General features: G+C 49.1%; 1 protein-coding gene across 1 annotated transcript in view; it reads right to left on the bottom strand.

Moving 5' to 3' along the window:
* nemp2 (nuclear envelope integral membrane protein 2) overlaps nt 1–6732 on the bottom strand; it is a 42479-nt gene extending 35747 nt beyond the window's left edge. The window contains exons 1-2 of the mRNA XM_063051983.1: nt 6557–6732; nt 392–495 (exon numbers count right to left, since the gene is read on the bottom strand). Of these exons, the coding sequence (XP_062908053.1) occupies nt 392–495; nt 6557–6653 (201 nt within the window). The 5' untranslated portion in view covers nt 6654–6732. The remainder of the gene's footprint in view (nt 1–391; nt 496–6556) is intronic.
* Nucleotides 6733–16820: the final 10088 nt, after the last annotated feature.

Below are 16820 nucleotides of genomic sequence, written 5' to 3'. Positions count from 1 at the left end.
TTTGTTGTGTTCTGTGTTGATCTGATGGGATTGTGGGCATGCCATGTTTGTGCCAGAATGGGTAGTGACACATTTGGACAGCCCCCAGTACATCCTTGGTTGTTCACAAACGACACATTTTAACTGTATATTTTGCTATACCCATGGTAAATAAATTCAAATCCCGAATCTTCCATTACAAGTTTTAACTATATCAGCTTCTAACACTAATTCCCATTTCCTGCCTGTCCATCTATCTATCTGTTTATTTTTGTTGAATCATCATGAACAAATAATTCTGTAACTTATTTGAACAAAACACCCAAAGTACAAAATGCTTTCCCTTTAAGTCAAAATGAATTGATCAGGTTTATTCCAGTCTTTCTGTGTTGAAAATCATATTATATCTTACCTCCACAGCAGACCAATAATCAGTGAGCATAGGCTTTTGAGTAAATTCATAACAAAAGAGCTCCATTTTATTGGCAGAATATGCATGTCCTTCATTTACTATTACTGCAAAGGAAGACATAATGAAATATTATATATTCCTGATAAATCTTCAACGATAAGCAACAAAATTAAAGTTGAAATACTGTGCCATTATATTCCTCCATTCCTTTTTGAGCACATATAAAATGTTAAGGCCACTTTTGATGAGATCTTGGATTAATGTTCAAATGTACACACTTATAAGCTTAGTGCTACTGAGCAAAGTTTAATTTTAGTCACTCAAAAGCAGAAAATTCTCTGAATACTCAGCAGATCAGGCAGCATCTGTGGAAAGAGTAAAGGAGTTAACATTTCAGAATGAAGACCCTTCAGCAGAAAACAGGAAAGAGAGAAAAAAAATTAGCTAATATTCACATGTGACACTGGCTTGTATTTTTCTCCCTCTCCATTAGCATACCCTGCCCTGCTATTTGCATCATATCACACTACTTGTCACCCCTAATTACCTTATTGCCAACCCATCCACATAATAACGCTGGCCTAAACCCATCACAGATAATCTCTTTGCCCTGTCTACTATCTCTCCTTTTCTACAGCTTAAAACTACAACTCTTTTCTCTTTCTCTATTCTGACAAATGGCCTCTGACTTGAAGCTTAAACTCAATTGTTCTTCCTGCAGATACAGTATTGCCTTGTAGGCCTTATTTTACAGCTTTTCCTGCTTTCATTCAAGGTTTTTAGTATCTGCAGTTCTTGTCTGATTTTCATAATTTCTTTGATTCAAATCCTCCAAATCATCCAAAGAGAAAAGAAGTCTAAATTTCTTTTATTTTCTGCTTGACAAGCTTGCACAACCAAACAATATTCAAAAGCTCTAGCTTGATTCCATTGGCCACCATTCTTATTCTTCCTTAATTATAACCCAACAATGTTTTACACCAACTAAGCAATTGGTACTACCCACACTTCTGACTGGAATGATTTTCAGTTTCCTGGGTTCAACAGAGCACGTAATGGGGGTGGTACCCACCAATGGATTTCAAGCCTTCCAAAACTGCATACTGGGAGATCAGCCTCAAAAACATTCCCTATGTCTACTTAAAGAGTATGACTTTCTCCGACCTAAAAATACTCCATATTAGTCTGCAGAACAGAAATCCGTCAAGAATCATATAGGTCCTTCGATCTTCAAATGGGCCATCCCCAGTTACAAATAGGTTCCATGTTTACAAGACTATTTTATCCATCATTTGGAAAATACACCAAATCACACAATAACTCCACAGTATTTCAAATGAATGTTATTGATGAGGGTCAATTGAGGAGAACATTTATTGTCTTTATGGTTTCAAAGGGTCTGAAGTGTCATGCAATTTAACATTTCTGATTGCAATATTATTGTAAACACAAAATAATCTGCAGATGCTGTGATCAAAGCAGAAACACTTTCAGTACGCAGGATGAACTCAGCAGGTCATGCAGCATCAGTTAGAAACGATGAGTCGACGTTTCGGGCCGGAACCCTTCGTCAGGACTGAAGAATGAAAGATGGGGAAGGATTTGAAGAATGCTTGTAGCTTCAGTTGAAAGACCAGTAATGTGAAAGGCAAAGGGGTGGGGGAGGGGAAGCATTGACGTCATAGCCCTGAAAACAATGGGTAGTAGAAGAAGGAGGCGGAACCATGAGGGAGCTGGGGGAGGGGGTAGAGTGAAATAGGGATAGAGGAAGGGAGGGGGAGGGAATTAGCGGAAGTTGGAGAATTCTATGTTCATACCAAGGGGCTGGAGACTACCTAGACGGTATATGAGGTGTTGCTGCTCCAACCTGAGTTTAGCCTCATTATGGCAGTAGAGGAGGCCATGTATGGACATATCTGAATGGGAATGGGAAGCAGAGTTGAAGTGGGTGGCTACTGGGAGATCCTGTCTGTTGTGGCGGACGGAGTGGAGGTGCTCGACGAAGCGATCCCCCAATCTGCGTCGAGTTTCACCGACGTAGAGGAGGCCGCACCGGGAGCACCCGACGCAGATTTGGGAACCGCTTCGTCGAGCACCTCCACTCCGTCCACCACAACAGCCAGGATCTCCCAGTAGCCACCCACTCCAACTCTGCTTCCCATTCCCATTCAGATATGTCCCAACATGGCCTCCTCTACTGCCATGATGAGGCTAAACTCAGGCTGGAGGAGCAACACCTCATATACCGTCTAGGTAGTCTCCAGCCCCTTGGTATGAACACAGAATTCTCCAACTTTCGGTAATTCCCTCCCCCTCCCTTCCTCTATCCCTATTTCACTCTACCTCCTCCCCCAGCTCCCTCATGGTTCCGCCTCCTTCTTCTACTGCCCATTATTTTCAGGGCTATGATGTCAATGCTTCCCCTCCCCACCCCTTCGTCTTTCAAATTACTGGTCTTTCAACTGAAGCTACAAGGATTCTTCAAATCCTTCCCCATCTTTCATTCTTCAGTCCTGATGAAGGGTTCCCGCCCGAAACGTCGACTCATCGTTTCTAACTGATGCTGCACGACCTGCTGAGTTCATCCAGCGTACTGAAAGTGTTTCTGCAATATTATTGTACAGTTTACAGAGCAACTCTCAAGTGGCCTCTCACATATAACTGGTAACCTGTGTCCTGAAGAGGCAATGGTGCCTTATAACCCTGGGGAGATTTCATGCAAGCAGATTTTTCCAAGACTAGTTTTGTTTGAATTTAATAATATTTATGGCAGCTCATTTTATGTAAGGGATGTCCATAATTTAGGTATTCAGAACCCATGTAACATCTCCAACATCTTGAGCAAGGTCTGCTCCCAGAAAGCCAGTGCGGCTTCCGTGCTGAACATGGGACCGCGGACATGATTTTTGCTGCACGCCAACTCCAGGAAAAATGCCAGGAGCAACACAGCGACCTCTTTGTGACCTTTGTCGATCTAACCAAGGCTTTCGATACGGTCAGCAGAGAAGGCTTGTGGAAGATCATGGAGAAGTTTGGCTGCTCCAGCAAGTTCATCACAATCATCCGGCAGTTCCACGACGGTATGATGGTGAAAGTTCTGGATTGACGAGTCGGAGGCCTTCCCAGTGACAAATGGCGTCAAACAAGGCTGCGTTCTTGCCCCGACTCTGTTCAGTATGGTATTCTCTGCCATGCTGACAGATGCTTTCCATAACTATGAAGAAGGAATCCACGTCAGGTACAGGACTGACGGCAGGTTTTTCAACCTTAGGCACCTGCAGGCAGTTACAAAGATGCAAGAGACTGTCATCAGAGACTTCTTGTTTGCTGATGACTGTGCACTCAACGCCAGCACAGAGCAGGAGATGCAGCGTGAAATGGACTGCTTCTCACAAGCCTACGACAACTTCGGTCTCACTATCAGCACCAAAAAGACTGAAGTTATGTACCAGCCTGCCCCAGGAAAGCCATACCAGGAGCTGCGCATCACGGTGAAGGGCCAGAACCTCCAGGCAGCCGACAACTTCACCTACCTGGGCAGCATACTCTCTCGCGCAGTGAACATAGACGCTGAGGTCAACAACAGGATTGCCAAAGCCAGCGCCGCCTTTGGGAGACTCCGTGAGAACGTCTGGGAGCGGAGAGGACTCAGCCTTACCACCAAGCTGAAGGTCTACTGTGCAGTGGTCCTTACCACCCTCCTTTACGCCAGCGAGACCTGGACTGTCTACAGCAGACACGCCAAACAGCTCAACCACTTTCACCTGAGCTGTCTCCGCAGACTCCTCCACATCAGGTGACAGGACAAAGTCCCCGACACGGAAATCCTGGAACGAGCTGGGCTCTGCAGCGTCTACACCCTCCTGCTGAAAGCCCAAGCCAGGTGGGCTGGACATGTGGTCAGAATGCCAGACAGCCGATTGCCTAAGCAGCTGCTGTACGGAGAACTGTGTCAGGGCAAGCACTCAGTCAGGGGGCAGAAGAAACGTTACAAAGACTGCCTCAAAGCGTCCCTCAAAGGCCTGGGTGTCGACATCAACACGTGGGAGGTGCTTGCCCTCGACCGTCCAGCTTGGCGCAGCAAGATCACCACAGGAGCCCGTGCAGCTGAAGTCAGGCGCATCATCGAGGCACAACGAAAGCGTGCTGTGTGCAAGGCCCGAGCAGCATCCACTGCCACGACAGCACCCACCCGCTTGTGTCCCACATGTGGGCGAGCCTTCAGGGCCCGGATTGGCCTCATCAGTCACCTCCGGACCCACAGCCACCAATCTCCCATTTGACTTTGAAGCCATGGTCATCTTCGACTACGAAGGACGAACAACAACAGGGCCTATACTTAGAAAATAGTAAAACTATTCTTTCCCTCCCCACCTCCTTATTCTGGCTTCTATCCCCTTCATTCCCAGTCCTGATGAAGGGCTTCCGCCTGAAACATTGACTGTTCATTCCCTTCTATAGAGGATGCCTGACATTCTGAGTTACTCCAGCATTTTGTATGTGTATTGTTCAAAACTTCCCGCATTTGCCGAAATTCTTGTGCTTATATTTTCTGCAGTAGAAATGAAAACTTTCAATAACCTGAAAAGCATCATGATATTATTTTGAACATTGTAATCAACTACATAAAGAATTGTTTCCACTTTTCTGACCATCAAACACTCAGGTTATGTACAGTCTCACTAAATGTCTGCAAATGTTGCAATATTATCACCCCAGCTTCAGAACAGTAAACCAATGTAGCAATTGTCTTCCCATCCTGTGTTGTCTTTAAGTACAGTAATAAGAACAATGCTGAACTATGGAGAGATTTTTTTTTAGGCCTGGCCAATTCCTACCTGATAAATATTGTCTGAACTTTATTAAACGTAAAAATAAATGAACTAGTTTTATATTTTCTCCACTCCTAAATGCACTGCTTTCTTTTGCACTTCGATCAACAATTATCTGACTACAGAAAGTGAACATGAAAGGATTGAACTGGAAGCATCTGTAATTGTACTCCCATGCTTACAGAATCACAGATCAAACATATGCAAAAATAAATTGATGGGAATCTAAAGCAAGAAGTACAAATTTTAAACTATGATGACAATAGACAACAGGTGCAGGAGTAGGCCATTCGGCCCTTCCAGCCAGCACCGCCATTCACTGTGATCATCGCTGATCATCCACAATCAGTATCCAGTTCCTGCCTTATCCCCATAACCTTTGATTCCGCTATCTTTAAGAGCTCTATCCATCTCTTTCTTGAAAGTATCCAGAGACCTGGCCTCCACAGCCTTCTGGGGCAGAGCATTCCATATATCCACCAGTCTCTGGGTGAAAAAGTTTTTCCTCGACTCCGTTCTAAATGGCCTACCCCTTATTCTTAAACTGTGGCCTCTGGTCCTGGACTCACCTATCAGCGGGAACATGCTTCCTGCCTCCAGCATGTCCAATCCCTTAATAATCTTATATGTTTCAATAAGATCCCCTCTCAGCCTTCTAAATTCCAGAGTATACAAGCCCAGTCGCTCCAATGACGTAGCCAATTATACAAAAATGGCAAAAGAATTATTTCCTGGAAGTGCAAAACATGCAAAATCCTTCAACCTTAACTAAGAAAAGCCTAACACCCATTATGCAAAAGCAGAAACAAATCACACTACGTACCTCAGCTTGTGCTGGTATATATGCAAGAAACTTACATTTAGAGGGGCCTGTTTACAACATATTCCTATCACACAGGACGTTGGAAAATGCAGAATAAAAGAAGAGAAAATAGTAATAGGAATGTGCTAGGTCAAAATGTGAAAGGCTCGATTAAATTCAGTTCCTGCAACTATGTTTTCAAAATCACTAATATATAAAACAATAAAAATCTCTAGAAAGATAATTGAACGCGGAACAGATTATGCGAAGTTGTGATGTGCAGCATTCGCAGCCATGAAGGGGGAGGGTATTTGGAGAGGGGACACTGGCTGCTGTTGCGTGGATGTCAGGGCTTTGGAGGACTGTAAATGACTTGTGTGTAGTTAGCAGCTGCAGCTCTCCTGTCCTCAGTCCACACGAAATTGCTGCTCGTAGTGAATCAGTCGCTGATCTGTGCAGTCTGCAAGGCGCAGAAGTCATGCAGTCCTGGAGCGGGAAAGAGCTTCGAGCGGCAGTGAAACTGGGATTTACCTGGGATCAATTTGCCTCTTTCTTTTTCCGCGCCGGCCTGCCGGTGGGCGAAGGCAGCACACAGTAACACGGCGAGGATATTGCCGAGCCGCTGCATTTTGTCCGCGGTGACACGGAGAGAAAGCGCGAGCGGACACGCTTCTAGTTCGCGCTCTGCGTCCAAAAGAGCGCGGCTTCCGCACGCACTCGCGGGATCCGGTCTTCCTCTTCCGCGTTAATTCCATCTCCCTTCCCCTTCCCCTTCTCAAAATTCCGTCCTCCCCACCCGCTCCTGCCCACCTCCCCCGCCACCCACTCCTCACCTCCCCCGCGTCCCCGTCCCCCACCCCACCCCCTCCTCACCTCCCCCGCGTCCTCCACCCCACCCACTCCTCACCTCCCCCGCGTCCTCCACCCCCACCCCCACCTCACCTCCCCCGCGTCCTCCACCCCACCCCCTCCTCACCTCCCCCGCGTCCCCCACCTCCACCCACTCCTCACCTCCCCCGCGTCCTCCACCCCCTCCTCACCTCCCCCGCGTCCCCCACCTCCACCCCCTCCTCACCTCCCCCGCGTCCCCCCCCCCACCCCCTCCTCACCTCCCCCGCGTCCTCCACCCCACCCACTCCTCACCTCCCCCGCGTCCCCGTCCCCCACCCCCACCCCCTCCTCACCTCCCCCGCGTCCTCCACCCCACCCACTCCTCACCTCCCCCGCGTCCTCCACCCCACCCACTCCTCACCTCCCCCGCGTCCTCCACCCCCACCCCCACCCCCTCCTCACCTCCCCCGCGTCCCCCACCTCCACCCACTCCTCACCTCCCCCGCGTCCTCCACCCCCACCCCCACCCCCTCCTCACCTCCCCCGCGTCCTCCACCCCCACCCACTCCTCACCTCCCCCGCGTCCCCCACCTCCACCCACTCCTCACCTCCCCCGCGTCCTCCACCTCCACCCACTCCTCACCTCCCCCGCGTCCTCCACCCCCACCCACTCCTCACCTCCTCCGCGTCCCCGTCCCCCACCCCACCCCCTCCTCACCTCCCCCGCGTCCTCCACCCCACCCACTCCTCACCTCCCCCGCGTCCTCCACCCCCACCCCCACCTCACCTCCCCCGCGTCCTCCACCCCACCCCCTCCTCACCTCCCCCGCGTCCCCCACCTCCACCCACTCCTCACCTCCCCCGCGTCCTCCACCCCCTCCTCACCTCCCCCGCGTCCCCCACCTCCACCCCCTCCTCACCTCCCCCGCGTCCCCCACCCCCACCCCCTCCTCACCTCCCCCGCGTCCTCCACCCCACCCACTCCTCACCTCCCCCGCGTCCCCGTCCCCCACCCCCACCCCCTCCTCACCTCCCCCGCGTCCTCCACCCCACCCACTCCTCACCTCCCCCGCGTCCTCCACCCCACCCACTCCTCACCTCCCCCGCGTCCTCCACCCCCACCCCCACCCCCTCCTCACCTCCCCCGCGTCCCCCACCTCCACCCACTCCTCACCTCCCCCGCGTCCTCCACCCCCACCCCCACCCCCTCCTCACCTCCCCCGCGTCCTCCACCCCCACCCACTCCTCACCTTCCCCGCGTCCCCCACCTCCACCCACTCCTCACCTCCCCCGCGTCCTCCACCTCCACCCACTCCTCACCTCCCCCGCGTCCTCCACCCCCACCCACTCCTCACCTCCTCCGCGTCCCCGTCCCCCACCCCCACCCCCTCCTCACCTCCCCCGCGTCCTCCACCCCCACCCACTCCTCACCTCCCCCGCGTCCCCCACCCCCTCCTCACCTCCCCCACGTCCCCCACCCCCTCCTCACCTCCCCCACCTCCACCCACTCCTCACCTCCCCCGCGTCCCCCACCCCCTCCTCACCTCCCCCGCGTCCCCCACCCCCTCCTCACCTCCCCCGCGTCCCCCACCTCCACCCACTCCTCACCTCCCCCGCGTCCTCCACCTCCACCCACTCCTCACCTCCCCCGCATCCTCCACCCCCACCCACTCCTCACCTCCTCCGCGTCCCCGTCCCCCACCCTCACCTCCCCCGCGTCCCCTACCTCCCCCGCGTCCTCCACCCCCACCCACTCCTCACCTCCACCGCGTCCCCCACCCCCTCCTCACCTCCCCCGCATCCCCCGCGTCCTCCACCCCCACCCACTCCTCACCTCCCCCGCGTCCTCCACCCCCACCCACTCCTCACCTCCCCCGCGTCCCCCACCCCCTCCTCACCTCCCCTGCGTCCCCCACCTCCACCCACTCCTCACCTCCCCCACGTCCTCCACCCCCACCCACTCCTCACCTCTCCCGCGTCCTCCACCCCCACCCACTCCTCACCTCCCCCGCGTCCTCCACCCCCACCCACTCCTCACCTCCCCCGCGTCCTCCACCCCCACCCACTCCTCACCTCCCCACGTCCCCCACCCCCTCCTCACCTCCCCCGCGTCCTCCACCCCCACCCACTCCTCACCTCCCCCGCGTCCCCCACCCCCACCTCACCTCCCCCGCGTCCTCCACCCCCACCCACTCCTCACCTCCCCGCGTCCCCCACCCCCTCCTCACCTCCCCCACGTCCCCCACCTCCCCCGCGTCCTCCACCCCCACCCACTCCTCACCTCCCCCGCGTTCCCCACCCCCTCCTTACCTCCCCCGCGTCCTCCACCCCCACCCACTCCTCACCTTCCTCACCTCCCCCGCGTCCTCCACCCTCACCCACTCCTCACCTCCCCCGTGTCCCCCACCTCCCTCGCGTCCTCCACCCCCACCCGCTCCTGCTCACCTCCCCCGCGTCCTCCCTCTCATTCCCGCCACTCCCTCTCTCTGCCACCCCCCCGCCACCGTCACTCTCTCCTATCTTTATTACTCTTCCCACCATCAGTTTTGTATTGCCTTTACTGATATTTCTGTACTCTTGATTTCTCCCCAGCCCCTAATAGTTCCTTCCCCTAACTCCCTCTGGTTTTACCGTCCCCTCTCCTTCCTAGTCCGGTTACCTCCTCTCACCCCCACAAATATTCCTCCGCCCTTCCCCGTGTTTTCTCCCCAATTTTCCCTCCTTCTCCCTCTCTTCTATTTTCTCTCAGACTCCCATTAGTTTTGTGTGTTGAATATACTGGTGCCAACAAGCTCTTTCTCCAGGCAGCAGTGAGACAGAAGTAGCACCATCAAGACCTGGAATTTATTGACCATGCTTGACTTATCACCGAATAAAGTAATCCAGTTATAACTTTTAAAGTGTTTTAGCACCATGGAGATTGGGAAAATGGATTTACTGGATATGGGGGTTAGGGACTGACGTTCACGGGTTCAGACTCAATGAGATATTTCCTCTGCCGCATTTGGAATTTGCGCTCATTGGGAATGTAAGTTGGTCACACCACAGTTTAAGGATCCAAGGAAAGGTAGAGAATGGGTAGTCGCAGGAAGGTAGTACAGAAGTCTCCTGCAATCATCTCCCTCCAAAGCAGAGATACCGCTTTGGAGTCTGTTGGGGGAGATGGCTCATCAGGTGAAGGCAGCAGTAGCCAGGATCATGGCACCGTGGGTGGCTCTGCTGCGCATGAGAGCAAGAAAACCAGCTGTTGTGGTAGGAGATTCCATGGTAAGGGGAATAGAGAGAAGTTTCTGTGGCCACAAACGGGACTTCCCGTATGGTGTGTTGCCTCCTGGGTGCAAGGGTCAGAGATGTCTCGGAGGGGTTGCAGGGCATTCTGAAAGGGGAGGGTGAGCAGCCAGCTGTCGTGGTGCATGTAGGTATTAGCAATATAGGAAGAAAGCAGGATGAGGGCCTACAAGCTGAATTTAGGGAGCTAGGAGATAAATTAAAGAGTAGGACCTCAAAGGTAATAATCTCAGGATTATTACTGGTGCCACGTGCTAGCCAGAGTTGGAATAGCAGGATAGCTACAATGAATATGTGGTTTGAGCAGTAGTGCAGGAGGGAGGGTTTCAGATTCTTGGGGCATTGGAACTGCTTCTGGGGGTGGTGAGACCAGTACCATCCAGACGGTCTACATCTGGGCAGGGCTGGGATCAATGTCCTAGGGAGATTGTTTGCTAGTGCTGTTGGGGAGGTTTTAAATGAAAATGGCAGGGGGATGGGAACCCACACAGAAAAGAAGAGGGGAGTGATAGAGAGACCAAAGCTAGAGTTAGTGAAGAAAAAAGTAAGAGAAGAGTGCATAAAAGTAAAAGCAAAAATTGCTTAACTCACTAGATTCTAAAAGGACAATAAGTATAAGGGTACTTTATCTAAATGCCTGTGGTATTAGAAACAAGATTAGTGAACTTGTGGCACAGATCAGTACCAAGGCATGTGATTTAGTGGCCATTACCGAAACCTGGTTGCAAGGTGGAGATGACTAGGAATTAAATATCCAAAGGTATCAGGTAATAATGAAGGATAGGCAGGAAGGCAAAGGAGGTGGGGTGGCACTCTTAATTAAGGATGAGATCAGGGTGATTGTGAGAAACGATATAAGATCTACGGAGCAAAGTGTTGAGTCCATCTGGGTAGAGAATAAGAATAGTAAAGGGAAAAAAATCACTGGTGGGAGTTGTCTATAGGCCACCTAATAAAAATATTGCAGTGGCAGAGGCGATTAACCAAGAAATAACTGAGGCTTGTAAGAACGGAATGGCAGTTGTCATGGGGGATTTTAACTTCCACATAGATTGGGTGAATCAGGTTGGTCAAGGAAGTCTTGAGGAGGACTTCGTAGAATGCATCCATGATGGCTTTCTTGAGCAGCATGTTAGTGAACCTACAAGAGAAAATGCTATCTTAGATCTAGTCCTTTGCAATGAGACAGATAAGATTAACGATTTTGTAGTCAGGGATCCTCATGGAAAGAGTGATCATAGTATGATTGAATTTTGCATACAGGTGGAGGATGAAATAGATCTAGAACTAGTGTATTATGCTTGAACAAGGGAGACTACAACAGGATGAGGGAGGAGTTGGCTAATGTGGATTGGGAGCACCGGCTATTTAGTAGGACAGTTGAGGAACAGTGGAATGCTTTCAAAGAGATTTTTCACAGTGCTCAACAAAAGTATATTCCAGTCAAAAGTAAGGACAGTAAGTGTCGGGAGAGCCAGCCTTGGATAACTAAGGAAATAAAAGATAGCATCAAATTAAAAGCTCGTGTACAAAGTAGCAAGGAGTAGTGGGAGACTGGAGGATTGGGAAAACTTTAAAAAGCAGCAAAGAACAACTAAAGAAGAAATAAGGAAAGAGAAGATAGAGTATGAAAGTAAATTAGCACAAAATATAAAAACAGATAGGAAAAGTTTTTATAAATATATAAAGCGGAAGAGGATGACTAAAGTCAACGTAGGTCCCTTGGAAGACGAGAAGGGGAAATTGGGTGATAATGAAATGGCTGAGGCATTGAATGACCATTTTGTGTCGGTCTTCTTGGTGGAGGGCACGTCTAATATGCCAAAGAATAATGTTATGGATTAAGTGGGAGGTGAGGACCTTGATAAAATAACTGTCACTAAAGAGATAGTGATGAGCAAACTAGAGGGCCTGAAGGTAGTTAAGTCCCCTGGTCCTGATGGGATGCATCCCAGGGTGCTGAGGGAATTGGCAGAGGTTATAGTAGATACGTTGGTAATCATTTACCAAAATTCTCTAGACTCTGGGCAGGTCCCGGTGGATTAGAAGACAGCAAATGTCATGCCACTTTTTAAAAAAGGATGGGTCAAAAGATGTAGGGAAAGAAACTGATCCTGAAGTATTGAATGTGTGTCTTCAAGCTCCTGTACCACCTCCTTCATGGTAGCATGCCCTGGGTGATGAGGGGTCCTTAATGATGGATGCTATCTTTTTGAGGCATCACCTTTCAAAGGTGTGTTGGGTGCTGGGGAGGCTAGTGCCCATGATGGAGCTGTCTGAATTTACAACTTTCTGCAGCTTTTTCCGATCCTGTGCAGTGGTCCATCTGTATCAAATGGGATGCAACCAATTCGAATGCTCTCCATGGTACATCTGTAGAAATTTGCAAGTATATTTGGTGATGTACCAATTCTCCTCAAGCTCCTAATGAACTATAGCCACTGTGACGTCTTCTTTGTAATTGCATCAATGTTGGGTCCAGGATAGATCTGTAGAGACATTGAGACCCAGGAACTTGAAACAGCTCACCCTTTTCACTTCTGAACCCTCGATAAGGACTGGTGTGTGTTCCCTCGACTTCCCTTTCCTGAAGTCCACAATCCATTCTTTGGTTTTACTGACATTGAGTGCAAGGTTGTTTCTGTGTCACCACTCAACCAGCTGATCTATCTCGCTTCTGTACTCCTCCTTGTCACAATCTCAGATTCTGCCAACAATATGTTCTCAAAGGCATACACTCATCCACAGAGGCCTTGATGAAGTCAGTGATAAACTGTAGCATATTCAGTCAAACTCAAACATGAATCCCTGAATGTTGTCCAGAACTAAAGAAACTATGTTGTTGGAGAGATGAGCAGCCCCTCCTTGTCTTCCTGATGAACAGGTGGGAAGTAATTAAGGAGAATATCAGATAGCTCTTTGTGCTCTATGTGGTTCTGTAAAGAAGACCATAAGACATGGGAGCAGAATTAGGCCATTCAGCCCATCGAGTCTGCTCCGCCATTCCAACATGACTGATCCTGGATCCCACTCAACCCCATACACCTGCCTTTTTGTCATAGATGCCCTGACCGATCAGTAAATTATCAACTTCTACCTTAAATATACCCACGGACTTGGCCACCACCGCAGTCTATAGCAAAGCATTCCACAGATTCACTACTCTCTGGCTAAAAAAATTCCTCTGTTCTAAAAGGTCACCCCTCAATTTTGAGGCAGTGCCCTCTAGTTCTGGATACTGCCACCATAGGAAACATTCTCTCCACAACGACCCTATCTAGTCCTTTCAACTTTCGGTAGGTTTCAAGGAGATCCCCCCACCCCCACCCCCACCCCCGTATTCTTCTAAGTTCCAGTGAGTACAGGCCCAAAGCTGCCAAACACACCTCATGTGTTAACCCCTTCATTCCTGGAATCATCCTCTGGACTCTCTCCAATGACAGCACATCCTTTCTGAGATATGGGGCCCCAAAACTGTTGACAATACTCCAAGTGCGGCCTGACTAGTGTCTTATAAAGCCTCAGCATTATTGTCTGGCTTTTAAATGCCATTCTCCTTGAAATAAATATCAACATTGCATTTGCCTTCTTTACTACAGACTCAACCTATAAATTAACCTTCTGGGAGTCTTGTACAAGGACTCCTAGGTGCCTCTGCACTTCTGATGTTCAAACCTTCTCCCTGTTTAGATAATAGTCTGCATTATTGTTCCTTTTACCAAAACACATTATCATACATTTCCCAACACTGTATTCCATCCGCCACTTTTTTGGAAAAATCTGTCAATTTGTCTTAAGTCCTGCTGCAATCACATTGCTACCTCAGAACTACCTACCCCTCCACCTATCTTCATATCATCTGCCATTTTTGCCACAAAGCCATCAATTCCATTATTCAAATTATTGACAAACAATGTGAAAAGTAGCAGTACCAATACTGACTCCTGAGGAGCACCTCTAATCATTGGCAGCCAACCAGAAAAGGCCCCTTTTATTCCACTCACTGCCTCCCGCCTGTCAGCCACTCCTCTATCCTTGCCAGTATCTTTCTTGTAACGCCGTAGGATCCTATCTTGTTAAGGTAGCCTCATATGTGGCACCTTGTCAAACACCTTCTGAAAATCAAGTAAATGACATCCACTGCCTCTCCTTTGTCCACCCTGCTTGTTACTTCCTCAAAGAACTCTAACAGATTTGTCAAGCAAGATTTTTCTTTACAGGAGCAATACTGACTTTGATTTTGACATCTATAAATTTGCTGACAATATAACCATTGTTGGCAGAATCTCAGGTGGTGACGAGAGAGCGTACAGGAGTGAGATATGCCAACTGGTGGAATGGTGCCGCAGCAACAACCTGGCACTCAATGTCAGTAAGACAAAAGAGCTGATTGTGGAGTTCAGGAAGGGTAAAATGAAGGAACACATACCAATCCTCTTAGAGGGATCAGAAGTGGAGAGAGTGAGTTCCTGAGTGTCAAGATCTCTGAGGATCTAACCTGGCCCCAACATATCAATGTATAAAGTTATAAAGAAGGCAAGACAGCATCTATACTTTATTAGGAGTTTGAAGAGATTTGGCACGTCAACAAATACACTCAAAAACCTCTATAGTTGTACCGTGGAAGGCATTCTGACAGGCTGCATCACTGTCTGATATGGAGGGGCTACTGCACAGGACTGAAAGAAGCTGCAGATGGTTGTAAATCTAGTCAGCTCCACCTTGGGTACCAGCCTACAAAGTACCCAGGACATCTTTAGGGAGTGGTGTCTCAGAAAGGCAGTGTCCATTATTAAGGACATCCAGCACCCTGGGCATGCCCTTTTCTCACTGTTACCATCAGGTAGGAGGTACAGAAGCCTGAAGGCACACACTCAGCGATTCAGGAACAGTTTCTTCCCCTCTGCCATCCGATTCCTAAATGGACATTGAATCTTTGGACACTACCTCACTTTTTAAAAATATATTTCTGTTTTTGCTCATATTTTAATCTTTTCATGTATATGTAATTGATTTACTTTATTTATAATTTTTTTTCTCTGCTAGATTATGTATTGCATTGAACTGCTGCTGCTAAGTTAACAAATTTCACATCACGTGCCAGTGATAATAAACCTGATTCTGATTCTTATTTTATCATTAGTCTCCAAGTACCCTGAAACCTCATCCTTAATAATAGACTGCAACACTTTCCCAGCTACTGAGGTTAGGCTAACTGGCCTATAATTTCCTTTCTTTTTGCTTCCTCACTTCTTAAAGAGTGGAGTGACATTTGGACTCTTCCAGTCCTCCAGGACCATGCCAGAATCAAGTGATTCTTGAATGACCATGGCCGATACATCTGTTATCTCTTCAGCAACCTCTCTCAGGACTGTGGGATGTAGTTCATCTGGTCCACGTGACTTATCCACCTAAAGATCATTGAGTTTGCCTAGCACTTCTTCCTTTGTAATGGCAATGGCACTCACTTCACTGATCACTGATCACCCGAAACGTCGACCGATCTTTTCCACAGATGCTGCCTGACCTGCTGAGTTCTTCCAGCGTGTTGTGAGTGTTGCAATGGCACTCGCTCCTGCTCCATGACACTCATAGACCTTTGGCGCACTGCTAGAGTCATCCACAGTGACGAATGGTGCAAAGGCAAAGTCAGAGGGAATAGTACCGTGTCCAGGGGAACATACAGAGTCTTCTCCTTCTGCAGTGAAGAGCAGTAGGAGGAGGTGAAAAAGGAACTCTAAGGGGTAAAGAGTCAGCAAACCAGTCTCTCTGCATCAGAATAATCAAAGATGTTCTTCTAATCCATAGTCATCCTTATGGTGCAGGATAAGATGTGCTCGCATTACTTTTCATCTAAAAGGTTCACAGGGTGTTCTATGATTCATAGTCTTAAGGAAAAGAACAGCTCCACAACATCCTCACAGACAGACGTACTGAGGATCTGTAAATCCTTCTGTGCTGATCTTTATGACACAGGCTAAAGTGGAACTTCCTGTCCTCTATTACAAAGGTCCTAGATAACAGCCTCTGATCTGGGAGTAGGTGACCCTTGATATGAGTAAAGCTTCCATAAGCAACAGCTTAATGGCTGATTTGGACGGGATGGGCCCAGACTTGCTGGAAGTGTACAACGTTAAGCTTTTAGCTGGCAGCGTGCCAGAATTCATGAGGCCCCCTCACTGAGAATCAGGAGAAGACAGAAATTGGAGACATATCACTGTCTTATGTGGATTACAGGATCCTATCCAAGTCACCACCAATTGGATCAAGTCTGCTGTAGAACAAGGTGATCCATCTGGACCGAACATGCGTTGTACTTAGCAGGAAAATTTCTGATGGCCATACACTGCTCATAAACACCATCACCATGTAAGACAGGGCAATTGAAGCTTTCCTGGTCAGCTTGGACCAGGTGAAAGCCTTTGACAGGATCCCACCCACCTTCATGACGGGCTTTGGGGAGCAAATCAGGAATTGCATCCATAGTGCAGTTCAATAACTGGGAAAAGATAATTTCCCCATCAAGCCTGGGGACCTTTTCCAGTTTCATTCAAAGTAGCTGTGTAATAGAAGAGGGAATGATCAGGTGGGAGGTATCCTTGATTATGTTGGTTGCTTGTTTATGTTGGCAGCGGGACGTATAGACAGTCATGAGGGAAGGTTGGTTTTCCTGATA

This window comes from Mobula hypostoma, chromosome 6, assembly GCF_963921235.1.
Source record: "Mobula hypostoma chromosome 6, sMobHyp1.1, whole genome shotgun sequence".
In the NCBI taxonomy this organism is placed as follows: domain Eukaryota; kingdom Metazoa; phylum Chordata; class Chondrichthyes; order Myliobatiformes; family Myliobatidae; genus Mobula; species Mobula hypostoma.
Note: the sequence above shows the minus strand (reverse complement) of the source record. Positions and strands in the feature narration are given on the sequence as shown.